This window comes from Nomascus leucogenys, chromosome 10 (assembly GCF_006542625.1).
Source record: "Nomascus leucogenys isolate Asia chromosome 10, Asia_NLE_v1, whole genome shotgun sequence".
Lineage (NCBI taxonomy): Eukaryota > Metazoa > Chordata > Mammalia > Primates > Hylobatidae > Nomascus > Nomascus leucogenys.
The window spans coordinates 8,967,076-8,985,452 of NC_044390.1; the positions used below are offsets into that span (position 1 = coordinate 8,967,076).

At 40.9% G+C, this 18,377-nt stretch overlaps 1 protein-coding gene across 1 annotated transcript in view; it reads right to left on the bottom strand.

Annotated features, from left to right (window-relative positions):
* The window catches only part of CFAP54 (cilia and flagella associated protein 54), a 382,051-nt gene that overhangs the window by 355,108 nt on the left and 8,566 nt on the right, over positions 1-18,377 (bottom strand). The window contains exons 2-5 of the mRNA XM_030819793.1: positions 15,505-15,610; positions 12,397-12,540; positions 9,571-9,742; positions 3,494-3,552 (exon numbers count right to left, since the gene is read on the bottom strand). Coding sequence (XP_030675653.1) covers positions 3,494-3,552; positions 9,571-9,742; positions 12,397-12,540; positions 15,505-15,610 — 481 coding nt within the window. The remainder of the gene's footprint in view (positions 1-3,493; positions 3,553-9,570; positions 9,743-12,396; positions 12,541-15,504; positions 15,611-18,377) is intronic.

Consider the following 18,377-nt stretch of genomic DNA (forward strand, 5'->3'; position numbering starts at 1 on the left):
CGCTGGTGACCTGCTGCAGCACTAAATTAGGTGTTTCTCACCTAGGGAAGAGCCCCTGGTTAGTTTTGGTTTTCAGGATGTCTTTAGGAAGATAGGGTTATGTCAGAAAATATCAACCCCTTCCCTGCAGCTTATCCATTTGAGTACGTAAACCAAAATAGAATGGGTCATGACAGGATTCCATTTAGTCAACAGACATGCATTATTCTAACGGTACAGGGTGACACTGCCCCTGGTCTCAGTACATCTCTAACTAGTTGTGTGACCCTGAGCAAAGTAACTTTTCCCAGCCTCAGCTTCCTTATCTATTATATAAGATAGAGGTAATGGCCGGGTGCAGTGGCTCACGCCTGTAATCCCAGCACTTTGGAAGGCCGAGGCGGGTGGATCATGAGGTCAGGAGATCGAGACCATCCCGGCTAAGAAGGTGAAACCCTGTTTCTACTAAAAATACAAAAAATACAAAAAATTAGCCGGGGGTGGGGGCGGGCGCCTGTAGTCCCAGCTACTCGGGAGGCTGAGGCAGAAGAATGGCATGAACTCGGGAGGTGGAGCTTGCAGTGAGCCAAGACCACGCCACTGCACTCCAGCCTGGGCGACAGAGCGAGACTCTGTATCAAAAAAAAAAAAAAGATAGAGGTAATAACAGCACCTTTCTCAAAGTGGTGGTGTGAAGATTAAATGAGATGATAAATGAACGTGCTTACAAGCATACTTGATGACGGTAGGCATTCATTCAATCAATGTTAATGATGATGATGCTAGTGCCCACCTCATAAGCCTTTCACAGGACCTAGCACATAGTACAGATTCAATAGTAATAACAAAAGCTAGCCCTCATGCCTAGATCCTATATAAATGGGAGTTTAGACAGCATGAGAAGCCCAGGTCTACTTCTCCTTCCGTCTTATGCTATAACATACTTGAACTCTGAAGTCACTAAAGTATTCAAATCCCACAGACCCAGGACATCTCACACACGGTGGGACCTCCAAGGACTTGTCTCCATTAAATGGACCCATCGAATCCATTTTTAGTCTCAGCTCAGGAATCAATTTACCAGCTGGAGGTTTGGGAATTACTGGTGAAAATTATTAATTTCCTTGAAACAGAAAGAATGTCATTCAGATCTTCAGGTGCCAAATGTACAACCACCCACCACCCCCCCCCAAAAATTATTGCATCCCTCACCTCCCATTCCCATCCCACAAGACTGGCACCACAGAACTATACTCATTTTGGACCAGGCGTCGTGGCTCACACCTGTAATCCCAGCACTTTGGAAGGCTTGAGGCGGGCAGATCACTGGAGATCAGGAGTTCGAGACCAGCCTAGCCAATATGATGAAACCCCATCTCTACTAAAAATACAAAAAATTAGCCTGGCGTGGTGGTGGGTGCCTGTAATCCCAGCTACTCAGGGGGCTGAGGCAGGAGAATCACTTGAACCCAGGAGGCAGAGCTTGCAGTGAGCTAAGACGGCGCCACTGCACCCAGCCTGGGCAACAGAGCAAGACTCAGTCTCAGAAAAAAAAGAACTATACTCATTTTAGTCTCATTTTACAGGCGATTTAAGTTTTGAAATACAATGAACAAAAGAATAACTTTAGTGGCAAAATTTATGTACCCTGTGCTTTTATAAATTCATATAAAATATTATTGGTTCCCATGGTTTCCTTATGGTTGAAAAACTGAAGATTTATCTCCTAGTAAGATTAGAATACATATTTAATCAGCATGGCAAAATACTCAACTATCCTTATTTTATCAGAGACAAACTCAAGGTATATGAGGCAGAGAAGAAATGTCTTACAAAGGTTATGAATAAGAAATTATTTTAAGATGACTGTCACTTTAAAATTCTCTCAGCGTTAACAAGCACAAACACTAACAGTCAAATGTTGGCACAGACATCTCTGCCCTTCAAAGCTTTGGCAGCAAGCACTGAAGCAGACCAAACTATGATGGTCCTGTGAAGCCATGTTTGTTGTCGTTACACCAAGTGCAACCAGAGTATGCAAATTCTCTTTAGGAAATCATCTGGAACTGAATGTAGCATCATTGCAATAGTCTGCGGGCCAAGTTTACATTAGACCTGGGAGAGTCCCCCCTCAATTTAATTCACACTCAGAAAGCTGGCACAGAGCTTCTTCAAGTCACTGTCTGTCATAGAGTTTTTTAATTCGAGAAGCAAAACAGAGAGAGAACACATAATTAATGTTATCCATTGAGCATGCAAATTTCTTTACTTCCATTTTTATTTTTCAAATGTTGTCAACTTTTAAGATACTTGGCTATGCTTTGAGGAAATAAGAAAAAACATATCTCTCCTGAGTGTTAGAATATTCAGGGTAAGGTTCTGCATGGAATAAAGAATAAAGTAGTCATGTTTCAGATGCCAGCAACAACTCAAGCAGGGTCTCAACGGGAGTATATTCGCCCGTCTTGGCCTACATTCCAATAACCGGAAAATTAATACAGGGAATAAATATGTCTCCTGCGGACAAAAACGCTACCAACATTGTAGGGAAGTCAATAGAAGTGTCAGCAATTTCTTCAAGCTAACACTGAGCAGTGAGTACTGATAAGTAAGAATCTTATAAAATAAAGTCTCCTTGCCTTCGTCATGCAGCTGGGTTAGAGTTTAAGTGTGCATTCACCCGATTAGCATGCAGGCCAGAAGTGGAAACACTTCAAGCAGAATGAAATCCAAGCTCCATATCATGACATAAAGGGGGTAACCATAGTTTATCATCCAAACCAGGACACCTTTTTTTAATTTTCTTTTTTTTTTTTTATTTGAGACACAGTCTTGCTCTGTCACCCAGGCAAGAATGCAAAGTGGCACGATCTTGACTCTCTGCAACCTCCGCCTCTCAGGCTCAAGCAATCTTGCCACCTCAGCCTCCCAAGCAGCTGGGACTACAGGCATGTGCCACCATGTCCGGCTAATTTTTGTATTTTTTGTAAAGACAGGGTTTTGCCATGTTGGCCAGGCTGGTCTCAAACTCCTGGCCTCAAGTGATCTGCCAGTTGAGGTCTCCCAAAGTGCTGGGATTACAGGTGTAAGCTACTGCGCCCGGCCCAGGCCACTTTTACTAGTAAAAGTGGCCACTACTGATAATTACTAACAGGATAACAGGCATAAACTGGGACTTTCCTGGGCAAGCCAGGATGGATGGTCACCCTACCTAAAGCTATAGTAACCAGATGGATGTTCACGATCAAGCGTGACAAGCATGACTATCTGAGAGACAGAGAATACTAACATTTTCAGGAATTTCCTTTCTTTTCATTAAATCATCTATATTTTTACATATGACCCCTATAAAGCAAAACTAAGAATAATAAAGCTATATAATATATATTTACTGAATTTTATCTTATATAATTCTCCAAATATTCCTTGTTTAACACTCAATATACTGTGTAATGAAAGCCTTAAGAAAAATAAGGAAATAGAGGGGAAAATATTTTGTCAGTACATTTCATACCTTGGAAGACTGACCTATGACCATCAGTTTTCTGCAAATGGTGTAAATATAAATGGTACCTGCATGGAGAAAACGATTGTTAACATGTTGTACAGTCAAATGACAGAAATTTTATATTCCAATTTCTGTGGTTCAAGTCTGTAGTTCCCCAAACAAGTGATCTCATGAGGAAGTCTGATAATGGTATATACAGTTATACTCATCATAATTTTTCTTGTAACTTGTAAACAAAATCATTAAAATAATTAACATGGCCGTATTTTAAATATGTTGACACAGGAATCTTTTAGTCTCATTTTACAGGCCAGTATAATGAACAAAAGAATAATTCTAGTGGCATAATTTATGTACTCTCTGCGTTCATTAATTCGTATAAAATATTACTGGTTCCCGGCTGTGTACAGTGGCTACGCCTGTAATCCCAGCACTTTGGGAGCCTGAGGCGGGAGGATCACGAGGTCAGGAGTTCAAGACCAGCCTGGCCAATATGGTAAAACCCCACTTCTACTAATAATACAAAAATTAGCCGGGAGTGATGGCGTGCACCTGTAGTCCCAGCTACTTGGGAGACTGAGGCAGAAAAATCGCTTGAACCTGGGAGGCGGAGGTTGCAGTGAGCCGAGATCGTGCCACTGCACTCTAGCCTGGGTGACAAAGCAAGACTCCATCTCAAATATATACACATATATATATATATATATACACACATATATATATATATACACACACACACATATATAAAATATATATACACATATCTATAATGTATATATACACATATCTATAATATATACACACATATCTATAATATATATACACATATCTATAATATATATACACATATATTATATATATATATAAAATTGGTTCCCATGGTTTCCTTATGGTTGAAAAACTAAAGATTTATCTCCAAATAAGATCAGAATACATATTTAATCAGCATGGCAAAATACTCAACAAGGAAACTCATAATAATTTTAAAATCATAATGCATAACAGGGCACATATTCACTCTCATAACAGGGCACATATTCACTCTCGGACTCATATAACATTTTTCCCATTATCAAGGTGTGTCCTATAAGCATTCTAATGAAAAAATAGCATTTCCAACACCTAAGTAAGGACACATGATTTTGTGTCAGACCATTAATTAAAAGAGGATAGAAGGCTAGAGAGAGAGTTAAGAGAGGAGTGGGGAACATCACCATACTTCTCTCTGTATACAAGCAGTTTATCAATCTATAAACATACCCAAAATGTGGTAACATGCTTTAAAAAGGCATGTAATTGTAACAGGTAGTCTAAATATTTTCTATAAAGTATCTAATATTCGTAACCATAAAAATTCAACAATTATGAATTCTATGTTCAGGTTTAAACTTTTAAGTTTCTGATGGCCGGGTGCCGTGGCTCACGCCTGTAATCCCAGCACTTTGGGAAGCCGAGGCAGGCAAAACACCTGAGGTCAGGAATTCGAGACCAGCCTGGCCAACATGGAGAAACCCCATCTCTACTAAAAATACAAAATTAGTTGGGCATGATGGTGTGCACCTGTAATCCCAGCCGGGTGTGGTGTCTCACGCCTGTAATCCTAGCACTTTGGTAGGCTGAAGGGGGCAAAACACCTGAGGTCAGGAATTCAAGACCAGCCTGACCAACGTGGAGAAACCCCATCTCTACTAAAAACACAAAATTAGCTGGGCGTGATGGTATGCACCTGTAATCCCAGCTACTCAGGAGGCTGAGGCAGGAGAATTGCCTAAGCCCAGGTGACAGAGGTTGCAGTGCGCCAAGATTGTGCCATTGCACTGCAGCCTGGATGACAGAGCGAGTCTCCATCTCAAAAAAATAAATAAATAAAAAGTTTGTGAGAAAATGGCAACTGCACCAAAACATCTATCACTTGATTAGAACACAACTATAAGCATAATAAACATCAATTACACAAATCAGTGACCCCCAAAATTGAACAAAATTTAAACTTAAATGTATAGTACCCTAAATGTCATAGAGAATGCAATTGGTCCTTAACATTCAGGGACTCGGCATTATTCATGTGACTACCCCCAGCACCTGCAGTTATTCATTCCACTAAAGATCCACTGGGGAAGAAACCACTCGACTAATAACAGCTCGAGCTCAGCAGACGTATCTCAACGAGGCTTTGTTGACTTCTACTCTTCATCTTTTTCATTTCTTTTTTTTTTTTTTTTTTTTTTTGAGATAGAGTCTCGCTCTGTCACCCAGGCTGGAGTACAGTGGTGCAATCTCGGCTCACCGTGACCTCCACCTCCAGGGTTCAAGCGATTCCCGTGCCTCAGGCTCTCAAGTAGCTGGGATTACAGGGGCTCGCCACCATGCTCAGCTAATTTTTGTATTTTTAGTAGAGACGGGGGTCTCGCCATGTTGACCAGGCTGGTCTTGAACTCCGGACCTCAAGTAATCTGGCTTTCCAAAGTGCTGTGATGAGAAGCGTGAGCCACCGTTCCTGGCCTCTACTCTTCATCTTTAAAAATAAAATTGTCTTAAGTGTTTCTTTGCAGGAAAAAAAAATAGTCACCAAGCAAAAATATGCACAGGAAACACATGGCTGTCCACAAAACATGTGATGAGGATGTAAGCCAGGAGCCTGTATAAACATGCCAGTAACAGGGAACTGGGGAACTGAGGAAGGCCTCAGGAGACTGCCCTCAAGAATGACAAGGACCCTCTGTATTTCAAAAAGGTGCCTTTCACCTTTCCAGCCCTAAAAGGTTCTGACTGTAACTAAGTCCTTTGACAGTTCAAGATCTTGGCATGGCTCACAAATTCCTGCTGCAAAAGCCAGATTCAGAGAGTAAACGGTATCAGATGGAACACAGACTGAATCTTTATGATCTCAAGGTATTTCTGGAAGTTTATTTCGCTTTGTTCCTTTTTTTCTTTTTTTGAGATGGAGTCTTGCTCTGTTGCCCAGGCTGGAGGGAAGTGGCATGATCTCAGCTCACTATAACCTCTGCTCCCCAGGTTCAAGCAATTCTCCTGCCTCAGCCTCCCAAGTAGCTGAGATTATAGGCACATGCCACCACACCCGGCCAATTTTTGTATTCTTAGTAGAGATGGGGTTTCACTATGTTGGCCAGGCTGGCCTTTCACCATGTTGGCCACTCACCTGGGCCTCCCAAAGTGCTAGGATTACAGGCATGAGCCACCACGCCAGGCCTGTTTCATTTTTAACCAAGTCCCTAATAGGAGTTTATTGCCTGCTCTTGTGAGTCCTTTTCATTAAAAATGGCCGCCATCAAAATAATCTAGTTGAGGGTCTAAATTAGTTGGGTTCACTTCAGTTGAAAAGTAAGGTATTACTCAATATCCATATACCAAATTAGATTTTTTTTTTTTTTTGAGATGGAGGCTTGCTCTGTCACCCAAGCTGGAGTGCAGTGGCATGATCTTGGCTCACTGCAACCTCCACCTCCCAGGTTCAAGCAATTCTCCTGCCTCAGCCTCCCAAGTAACTGGGATTACAGGCATGCACCACCACACCCGGCTAATTTTTGTATTTTTAGTAGAGACCCAGTTTCACCATGTTAGCCAGGCTGGTCTTGAACTCCTGACCTCAGGTGGTCTGCCTGCCTTGGCCTCTCAAAGTGCTAGGATTACAGGTGTGAGCCACTGTGCCCAGCCTAAATTTTCATTTAAAAACCAAGATTGGTTAAATATTTGAAGAAACCAAGGGTGTGTGTGTATAACAGTCAATTAAAAGTAAATACAGTAAATGTCTAACTGAAAAGGTCAAATGTATTTTGGTAAGTTATCAAGGCACATTTGACCTTTTCAGTAAAATATAGTTTTGACTACTTAAATTCCAAATTCTCAAAACTTCAAGGTCTTTGCACTTGCTGATCCCCCGGTGGAATGCCCTTCCACCAAATACCCAGAAGTTTCACTATCCAAACTCCTTCAGGTCTTTGTTCCTCTGTCATCTCAGCAGCCTAGCCCCTCCTCTCTCTATCCCCTTCTAGCTTTGACTTTTCTCCATAGCCTCATCACCATCTGACACAACTCAGTTTTGATTTGTTTAGCATCTCCCTGCAATGGAAGTCAGCCTGAGAATGTGGTTTTTGTCTATTGTCCACTCCTGTGTCCCTAGCACCTAGAACAATGCCTAGCATATGGTAGGCATTCAGTAAGTTAGAAAATAAATTAAAACAGGAAGAGTAGTTACTGAAACTAAGTATGTGTATCTCCCAGAACCCAGTAATTCCACTCCTAGGCACAGATCCCAGAAAACTCTTGCACAGGTCTATAAAAGGACATGTGCAAGGATATTCATTGCAGACTTATTTGTGCAATTAGAGAGGTCAGGCAAACCAGGTGCTCATCGCCAGGCCTGTATGGATATCTGGAATATAATTCAGCAGGCAGAATTAATGAATTAGATTTACATACGGGAACTTAGCTAGATCCTAAAACCCCACAATATTCAGCAGGAAAAAAAAAGGAAACAGAATAAAATCTAGAGCACAATGCCATGTGTATTAAAAAAGTGAAAAGAAAAAAAAGCACATACCAAGAAAAGGATATCAAGGATACAGAAATAATCTTTAAAAAAAAAAAAAACAAACTATTGAGAGGCCGGGCACGGTGGCTCATGCCTGTAATTCCAGCACTTTGGGAGGTGGAGGCAGGCGGATTGCCTGAGGTCAGGAGTTCAAGACCAGCCTGGCTACCATGGTAAAAACCCGTCTCTACTAAAAATACAAAAATTAGCCGGGTGTGGTGGGGCATGCCTGTCGTCCCAGCTACTCAGGAGGCTGAGGCAGGAAAATCGCTTGAACCCAGGAGGTGGAGGTTGCAGTGAGCCAAGATCGCGCCACTGTACTCCAGCCTGGGCAACACAGCGAGACTCCATCTCAAAAAAAAAAAAAAAAGACTATTGAGAGAAATGGAATCCCAGTGCTTTGGAAGGCTGATGCAGAATGGCTTAAGCCCAGGAGTTCAAGGCTCAAGGCTGCAGTGATCGTGCCACACTGCACTCCACTCTGGGTGAGAAAGTGAGACTCTGTCTCAGACAAAAAAAAAAAAAAAAAAAAGACTATGTTTGGGTTGTGATCTTAAAAGGAGTAAAGACAGGGAATCATGCTAATTTCCACCACTCAAACAAGGGCTGACCACAGGCCTCAACCACTGGGCCTAACACGGAACTGCTGCTCCTTCTCTGTCCCTGCCAAGATGTGTGAGAGATGGCAGTGGTGGCACAGGTAACATCGAATCTCTGGAGGATGATCAGACACAAAAGCTTAATAATCACTGGACTGAAAAAATCTCATCAAAGCTGGCCTCATCTCTGGCAGCAAATGTAAAGTCTGATTTCAAAATGTCAAAACATGACTTGGGGGTGGGTGAGAAAGGAAAAGGCTAGAAAATACACTTTCAGTTGCCATGGATGAGGGAAAATCCAATATGTTTCCTTGAAGTTATTTGATCCTGTCTTATGCACATCGAACACACTGTCATTATTATTTTCCTTTTAAAAATATATTATCTAGAGAACAATGCAGTAAGTTGCAACTTTAAAATAGAGAAAAGCAAGTATTACATTTTTTAGCTGAGAGTCATTTCTTCAGACATACACATAATGTACGTGTGTGTGTGTGTGTGTGTATGTGTGTGTGTGTTCCTCAGCAGTCCTCACTCAAAATAAAAGTAGGAGGAGAAGGTCACTTTGTAGAAACCCAAAGCCAAATTGTTTGAGGCAGTAAATGGGTAATGCTTAGAACCAATCTAATCTGCGCTGGTTCTTTGACACTTCTCCATCTATATTTACTCGTTAACTGCGGCCTTGCTTTTTGAACACCCAACAGTGATTATTCCCACAGCCTCTAACCCTTTCCCCAATGAAAACCCAAAGACATGCTTTATCCATCCCAATTTACGAGGACAAACATGTCATACAAATGTTAAAAAAAATACAATCATACTATTATGAAATGCATATGTTTTAAATCACAAGGTACTCAAGCTACTGTCAAACTTAGCATTAAGCAACTTTCTGAAAGACACAATGGAAAATAAAATATATCAGCATATACCATTGAAGATAATCCAGCAAAGATGCTCTTGTGGCAGAGCCACTTGCATGATGAGCCTTAAGGAGGACAAGATATGCAGACACTGGACCACAGATTCTTTATTCTTCAGGTTTTCATCACTGCCGCAGACCAGCTGGTAGTTGCACATATTTTTGCCACTCAAAGCATGAAACTGAAACACATGGGAAAATAGAAATAGAAATAACTGGCCAGGAACAGTAGCTCACACCTGTAATCCCAGCACTTAGGGAGGCCAAGGTGGGCAAATCACCTGAGGTCAGGAGTTCGAGACCAGCCTGGCCAACAAGATGAAATCCTGTCTCTACTAAAAATACAAAAATTAGCTGGGCGTGGTGGCACATGCGTGTAATCCCAGCTACTCAGGAGGCTGAGGCAGGAGAATCGTTTGAACCTGGGAGGCAGAGGTTGCAGTGAGCCAAGATCGTGCCACTGCATTCCAGCCTGGGTGACAAGAGAGAAACTCCATCTCAAAAAAAAAAGAAAAAGAAAAAGAAAAAGAAAAAAGAAATAAAAATAACTTAGGAAAGCATTTCTCAAAATGTAAAAAACTAAAATGGAAACAATTATGGATAATTAATTTAATAGAGTAGTGTAAAAAAAAGATAGGTTTCTTTAAAACATCCATCTAGTTAAGACTAGCTTTCCTTAGTCAAAAGAAATTCAGAAAGAAAAAAAAATCCTATTACCAAAAATACAGAATTGAATCAATTGTTGTAAGCTCACCCAGTGGCATTTTAACTTATTTATTAATTCAGATGTGATTATAACCATTTACAAAATTCACTCAACAAACGTTTCTTGAGCACCTCTATTAGCCACACTCTGCTAGGCAACAGGGACTCTAGGATGAGGAAGAAACGGACACTGCTCTTAGAGGAGGGAAAACAGTTACAGGCTCATGCATTCAGGCTCGTGCAGCATTGAAGGGACTGCTGTGGTCACTGAATTGAAAGTATTTTGTAAGGTTGGATGAGATGGTTTAAAATAAAGAAGTGAGGCCAAGGCAGGCAGATCACTTGAGGTCAGGAGTTCAAGACCAGCCTGGCCAACATGGAGAAACCCCATCTCTACTAAAAATACAAAAATTAGCCAGGCATGGTGGTGCACACCTGTAATCCCAGCTACTCAGGAAGTTGAGGCAGGAGAATTACTTGGGCCCAGGAGGCGGAGGTTGCAGTGAGCCAAGATTACACCACTGCACTCCAGCTTGGGCAACAGAGTGAGCCTCTGTCTCAAAAAAAAAAAAAAAAGTGAGGCTATTATAGGGGTGACCCAGGCTCAGAAAAATAGAGAGCATTCCATGTATCCCAAGGAATTTGGACTTTAGCCAAAAGGCAAAGTCAATGGGTAGTGGAACAAAATGACAGGTTTCTACTTTAGAAATTAATTGGCCAGGCACGGTGGCTCACACCTGTAATCCCAGCAGTTTGGGAGGCCAAGGAGAGTGGATCATGAGGTCAGGAGTTCGAGACCAGCCTGAACAACATGGTGAAACCCCGTCTCTACTAAAAATACAAAAATTAGCCAGGAATGGTGGTACGCGCCTGTAATCCCAGCTGCTAAGGAGGCTGACGCAGGAGAATTGCTTGAACCTAGGAGGCAGAGGTTGCAGTGAGCTGAGATCATGCCATTGCACTCCAGCCTAGGCAACAGAACAAGACTCCAAAAAAAAAAGAAGAAGAAAAGAAAGGAAAGAAAGGAAAGGAAGAAAGGAAGAGAGAGAGAGAGAGAGAAAGAAAGAAAGAGAAAGAGAGAGAAAGAGAGAAAGAAAGAAAGAGAAAGAGAGAGAAAGGAAAGAAAGAAAGAAAGAAAGAAAGAAAAGAAAGAAAGAAAGAAAGAAAGAAAGAAAGAAAGAAAGAAAGAAAGAAAGAAAGAGAAAGGAAGAAAGAAAGGAAGAAAGAAAGAAAAATTCTGGCAAAGTATGAAAAGCAAAAAGCAGAAGGTAGGGGGTCAAGGCTACAAAAAGCGGAGTAGAAGAGACCTTTTCCCTAATGGGGTGCCAACCTACATTGCCCAGTATTCTCATTCATGTACCTACGGTACAGCCAAATTGAACATTCAATTGTCCCCTAAACATGCCTTGAGAGTTTTTGCTTATTAACCACATACTGTTCCCAAGGCCTTGAATAGTCCTCAAGTTTGAAGTAATATAGATTTAGAGTCAGACTGATCAGGGTTCAAACACCAACCCTGCCCATTGCTTTAAGTTGGCTAATAAACTTCCATTTCCTAATCTGTAAAAGAGGCACCTCTAAGGACTTTAATGAGGCTGCAAGATGATAATTCATACAATGTATTTAGAAGAGTACTCAGCACATGAAAACTGTTCAACCAGTGAATCAATGGTAGTAATTAACAAAATACTGGTATACTAGAAATAAAGTATAAATTTTTTATATCAATAGATTTATGTTTAATCTCAAGAGCCACTTTTTTATACTATGTGATAAGCTTTATTTTTCTTCTGTAAAATAGGGATAATAGTACGTAACTCATAAAATTACTTTATCAAATTTGTTTTCCAAAGCACTTTATAAATTAAATGCACTCTACAAATATTACCTATTAAATAACAACAACTGCTACATGAATGAGTGACTGCAGTGACTTAATCTCCAAAGCATCTTTACAAAGCTTAATAAGTTCACTTTCTTATCCAGCACTGAAAGTATTTATTAAGCAACTTATAACACACAGCTAGATGCTATGCTAAGCCAACAAAAGACATTTAGAAGCTGTCACCTAAAAGATGTATTGCATAACTAATCATAAATTATAGATATTTCAGTTGCTCTTTCATCTTACTGTAAGTCCAGCAGTTTTATCTTTAAAGCCTTTTGGGAAAAAGGTAGCTTTGAATTGAGTTACATCCACTTTATTCTCATCAAAATTGGTATTGAACTGCTGAAGATATCTTCCATAGCATTGTAAAAGGGCCAGTTTGTATTCCTGAAATAAAAAGAGTACTTGATTAAAGTTCCAAAATATCATTTAGCTCATCATTATTAGGTAATATTCATATTATTCCTAATAGTATCAATGTTGATTATTACAATTATACCATTCCTACTGGCTCCATTTTCCAAAAACATAGTATGTGGCAAACACTGCACTATACAATTTATGTGCATTATTTCATCTAATTCTCCTCACAATGAGCCTATGTGAGATGGGACCATCATGACCACAAGGATGAGAATATTTACTATGGCACTGTGCATGGTAATACCTACAAATACTCAAAATCCAGGTTCCAAAATTCAGCATCATCAGATCATGGTAACCCACATACCCAGAGAGGTGGATGAGTAGTCTTGCTTCTCTGATACCTCATAGGCTCGAAAAAGAAAAGAAATGAAGAGCGAGCGAGAAAGGAAGGAAGGAAGGAAGGAAGGAAGGAAGGGAGGGAGGGAGGGAGGGAGGGAGGGAGGGAAAGGGAAGGGAAGGAAGGGGAAGGGAAAGGAAAGGAAAAGAAAGGGAAGAGAAGAGGAAAGGAAAGGAAGGGGGGAGAAAGGAAGTGAAAGAAAGAGAGAGAGAAAGAAAGGAAGGAAAAGAAAGGAAAGGAAAGGAAGAAAGAAAGAGAGAGGGAGTGAAGGAGGAAGGAAAAAATAAAGGGAGGGAGGGAAAGAAAGAAAAAGAGGAGAGAGAGAAAGAGAGAAAGAAGGAAGGAAGGAAAGAGACAGAGAAAGAGAAAGAAAGAAAGAAAGAAAGAAAGAAAGAAAGAAAGAAAGAAAAAGAAAGAAAGAAAGAAAGAAAAGAAAGAAAGAGAAAGAAAGGAAAGAAAGAAAGGGAGGGAGGGAGAGAGAGGGAGGAAGGAAAGGAAGGGAGAGGGAGGGAGAGAGGAAGGAAGAGAGGAAGAAAGAGAGAACCAAAGAAGAGAAAGTAAAAGAAAAAACTGCAGAGTGAGGTGAGCTACTTGCCTCTCTTTCATCTGTCAACAGACTCTAAAGCTGCATCAGGACAAATAAAAAGCATTTGAACAGTGGGATTTTTATTCATTCAAATTCATGCTTATGTTCCCATTACAGAATCAGATGCCCCATTTCTGTAACCCACAGGGCTCAGTTACCTGGAGGGTTTCAGGGCAGGGGACATAAGCAGTGCTTTCAAAATGAGTCACTTGCAACCCTTCCTCAGCTCCCTCCCCCACAACTTCATCCCCAGGAAAAGCAACTGCCCAAGGTTGAACTGGCTGTCCAGTTACCTAGCCCCTTGGGAGGCATCTTCAGTCAAACACTGTTTTGTTTAAATTTCTATTAAAGATTTGTTTTTTGCTCACTAATCCTGAATCTTTTCTGCTCTAACTTGAGTCATATAATAAATTCAAATCTAGGTTTAAAACAAATTTTCCAGAAGATGATCTTTACTACAACTAAAATAAAAATAGAGCCTAGAAACCAAAGTAACAAGTTCATGATTTCAGAATTATAAATACCTTTTTTTTTTTTTTTTTTTTTTTTAGGGACAGTGTTTCACCATGTTGCCCAGGCTTGTCTCAAACTCCTGGGCTCAAGCAAGCAATCTGCCCTCCTCAGCCTACCAAAGTTCTGGGATTACAGGTATGAGCCACCATGCCCAGCCTGGCCAACATTCCCTTCGGTGAAAAGTAGATAAAACTTTTTCTTTGTTCCTTTAATTAAATATTAAAATATCCTATCTAGGCCTTTCTATCTAAAACATTCTAAATCCTTAGCTACCAGCCATCTTTAACTTGCTTTATCAGCTTCTAACATACACCTCCCTCCTCCCTCCACCAATATCCACTCCACCCACACAGATATTTCTCAAACAACCCTACACTGTGCTTTTTATTTGTATTACCAGCTTCTTATACTGAAAAGTATAAGGATGTAAAGGGGGCTGTCTTCTAATTCTTGTCAAAACTCTTATTCCACTTACATGAATAAAGCTTCCAAGTTGAGTCTCACCCGGGTTTCTTTTCTGTAGCTTACCAAGCCCTGTATTTTCAAGTTTCTAAGACCCATGGTCCATTTATGTGGAACTATGGTTATTCTGCAGTTTTGGCAGAAGAAAATAGGTCTTAGTTCTTCATTATGAAGTTCCACCACTCATATGTGGTAAATTTGTCTCCCAGACCAAGAGGATTAAAGTCCAGGAAATAGAGAGGGGAAAAATGAAGTTGAGAAACTGAAGATTGAGAAAACACTGAACACTGCCCACGGCTGGCCTAAAATCCCATTGTCTGACCCTCACATGACTTAGAATAATCTGGACCTTGGCCAGAGTTTAAGGGGGAAACTCACATGATCATTAATGGAAGACCCAGCCATGCTGTGGTCTCAGCAAACCAAGTCCACAAGTCCACAGCATTCCAAGCCCTAGACATTCAGGTAGAACTAAAAGTAGGACACAAACTCAGTCTGGAATACAATACTGAGCAAGAAACAGGGTATGTATGGAATGACTGTTAAAATTACATACAGCAAAACATTAAGAAAGAGTTGAAAGAGTTTAATATACAGGGTGCTGAAGCAGGCAACAGAGCTGCAAGGCCAAGAGCCCTGAAGGTTGACCACTGGGCAAGGCCAGCCATATGAAAAACAACAGGAAGTGGTGTCTGGGCTCCTTTGTATAAGGTAGGAACACGATGATTCAGCATTTCCTGTTGTGCGCCTACCACACCCTCTGTTAACCCGGCCACCCTCCTGCCCATCCACAGCCAGCTGCCTGGCTGTCCAGGAATGTCTCACCTCTGGGAAATCTCAACTACAAAATTAAAAAGCAACACTTTTTTGGTTACTGTGCCTTATTAAAATTTTTATGTACTCATTTATTTTTTTTCTAAGAGAAAAATCAAAACATGTAAAATAGGAAGGGTATCAGCCTAAATACTGTAATAATAATTAACCAAATGAATTTCTTTTTGGCTCTCTTTCCTCCAGAGGCACTTACTTTCATTTGACAAAGACTATCTCCAACCTTCAGAAGCTTTTCGTTGTAATAGTCTGCTGGCAGCCTGGGGGCGTATTTAGTCCAGATATTAAACAAAGAAGTGGCACTGTAAAAATCATAAAATAAAACAACATTGTCAAAGTCTGCAGGAAACCTCAATTAATTTGCAAGCAATCCTTTAAAACTTACCTTATGCTAAAGCCTTTCCAATGTGCCTTATTGTTAATGTCCAATTATTAATAATAAATGTAATTACAGTTAAAATTATTGCTTCCTATGTACCAAGCATTGATTGCAGCCCTTTACATGTGTGTTTTTTTTTAGATACTTTACTTCATAGAGCAATTTTAAGTTCACAATAGAATTGAGCAGAAGGTACTGAGATTTCCGATATATACCCTGTGCCCTCCCCATGCACAGCCCTCCCTATTACGAACATCTCCACTAGAATGGTACCTTTGTTGTGATGAACCTACATTGACACATCATTATCACCCAAAGTCCATAGTTTAGGGTTCACTGTTGGTGTTATCCATTCCATGGGTTTGGACAAATGTATATAATGTCTATCCACTGTGAAAATATCAGAGAGTAGATTCACTATCCTAAACATCCTCCGTGCTCCACTTATTCATCCCTCCTTTCCTGCTCAATCTCTGTTAACCACTTATATTTTTACTGTCTCCATAGTTGTGCCTTTTCCAAAATGTCATACAGTTGGAATCATATAGTAGGAAGCCTTTTCAGATTGGCTTCTTTCACTTAGCAATATGCATCTAAGTTTCCTCCATGTCTTTTCATGGCTTGATAGCTCATTTCTTTTTAGCACTGAATAATATTCCATTGTCTGGATGCATTACAGTTTATCCACACACATGCTGAATGACATCTTTGTTGCTTACAAGTTCTGGCAATTATGAATAAGGCTGCTAGAAATACTGATATGCAGGGGTTTTTTTGTTTTGTTTTGTTTTTGAGATGGAGTCTTGCTCCTGTCGCACAGGCTGGAGTGCAGTGGCAGGATCTTGGCTCACTGCAACCTCCACCTCTGGGGTTCAAGGAATTCTCCTTCCTCAGCCTCCCGAGTAGCTGGGATTACAGGCGTGCACCACCATGCCTGGCTGATTTTTGTATTTTTAGTAGAAACAGGGTTTCACCATGTGGGCCAGGCTGGTCTCAAACTCCTGACCTCAGGTAATCCACCTGCCTAGGCCACCCAAAGTGCTACTATTACAGGCGTGAGCCACCACCCCCGGCCCGATGTACAGGTTTTTACATGGACATAAGTTTTCAATTCCTTTGGGTAAATACCAAGGAGCACAAGGGGTGAATGTTATGGTAAGAATATGTTTAATTTTGTAAGAAACTACCCGTCTTCCAAAGTGGCTGTACTATTTTGCATTCCCACCAGCAATGAATGAGAGACTTCATTGCTCCACATCCTTACCGGCATTTGGTGTTGTCAGTGTTCTAGATTTTAGCCTTCCTAATAGGCATGTAGGGTATCTCATTGTTGCTTTAATTTGCATTCCCCTGATTACATATGATGTGGAGCATATTTTCATATGTTTATTTGCCATCTGTATATCTTCTTTGGTGAGGTGTCTGTTAAGGTCTTTGGCCCATTTTTAAAATCAGGTTGTTGGCCAGGCACAGTGGTTCACAGCTGTAATCCCAGTACTTTGGGAGGCCAAGACAGGTGGATCACTTGAGGTCAGGAGTTTGAGACCAGCCTGCCCAACATGGTGAACATGATGAAACCCCGTCTCTACTAAAAATACAAAAATTAGCCAGGCATGGTGGCGTACATCTGTAGTCCCAGCTACTCAGGAGGAGAATCATTTGAACTCATGAGGTGGAGACTGCAGTGAGCCAAGATCAGGCCACCGCACTCCAGCCTGGGCAAAAGAGCAAGACTCCATCTCAAAAAAATTAGTAAATAAATAAATAAATATTTTTTAAAAAGTAAAATCAGGTTGTTGTTATTGCTGAGTTTTCAGAGTTCTCTGTATATTTTGGACAACAGTCCTTTATCAAATATGTCTTTTGCAAATATTTTCTCCCAGTTTGTGGCTTATCCTTTCATTCCCTTGACAGTATCTTTCAGAGAGCAGAAATTTTTAATTTTAATGAAGTCCAACTTATCAATTCTTGCTTTCACGGATCATGCCTTGGTACTGTATATTCAAAGTCATCACCAAACCCCAGGTCACCTAGATTCTCTCCTATGTTATCTACTAGGAGTTTATTTTTTATTTTTTGTTTTGAGATGGAGTCTCACTCTGTCACCAGGCTGGAGTGCAGTGGTGCCATCTCAGCTCACTGCAACCTCTGCCTCCTGGATTCAAGTGATTCTCCTGCCTCACCCTCCCGAGTAGCTGGGACTACAGGCACGCACCACCACGCCCAGCTAATTTTTGTATTTTCAGTAGAGATGGGTTTTCACCATGTTGACCAGGATGGTCTTGATCTCTTGACCTTGTGATCCACCTGCCTCGGCCTCCCCAAGTGCTGGGATTACAGGCGTGAGCCACGGTGCCCGGCCAGGAGTTTCATAATACTGCATTTTACATTTAGGTAGGTGATCCATTTTGAGTTAATTTTTGTGAAGGGCGTACAGTCTGTGTCTAGATTCACTTTTTGGCATGTGGATATCCAGTTGTTCCAGGACCATTTATTGAAGACGCTGTTCTCCATTGAATTGACTTTGCTCACTTGCCAAAGATCAGTTTGTTGCCAGAAAAGGGGTTTTGATCCAGACTCCAAGAGAGGGTTCTTGGATCTCGCACAGGAAGGAATTCAAGACAAGTCACACAGTGCAGTGGGAAAAGATCATTTATTGAAAGCTACTCAGTTACAGAGTCGGGCAACCT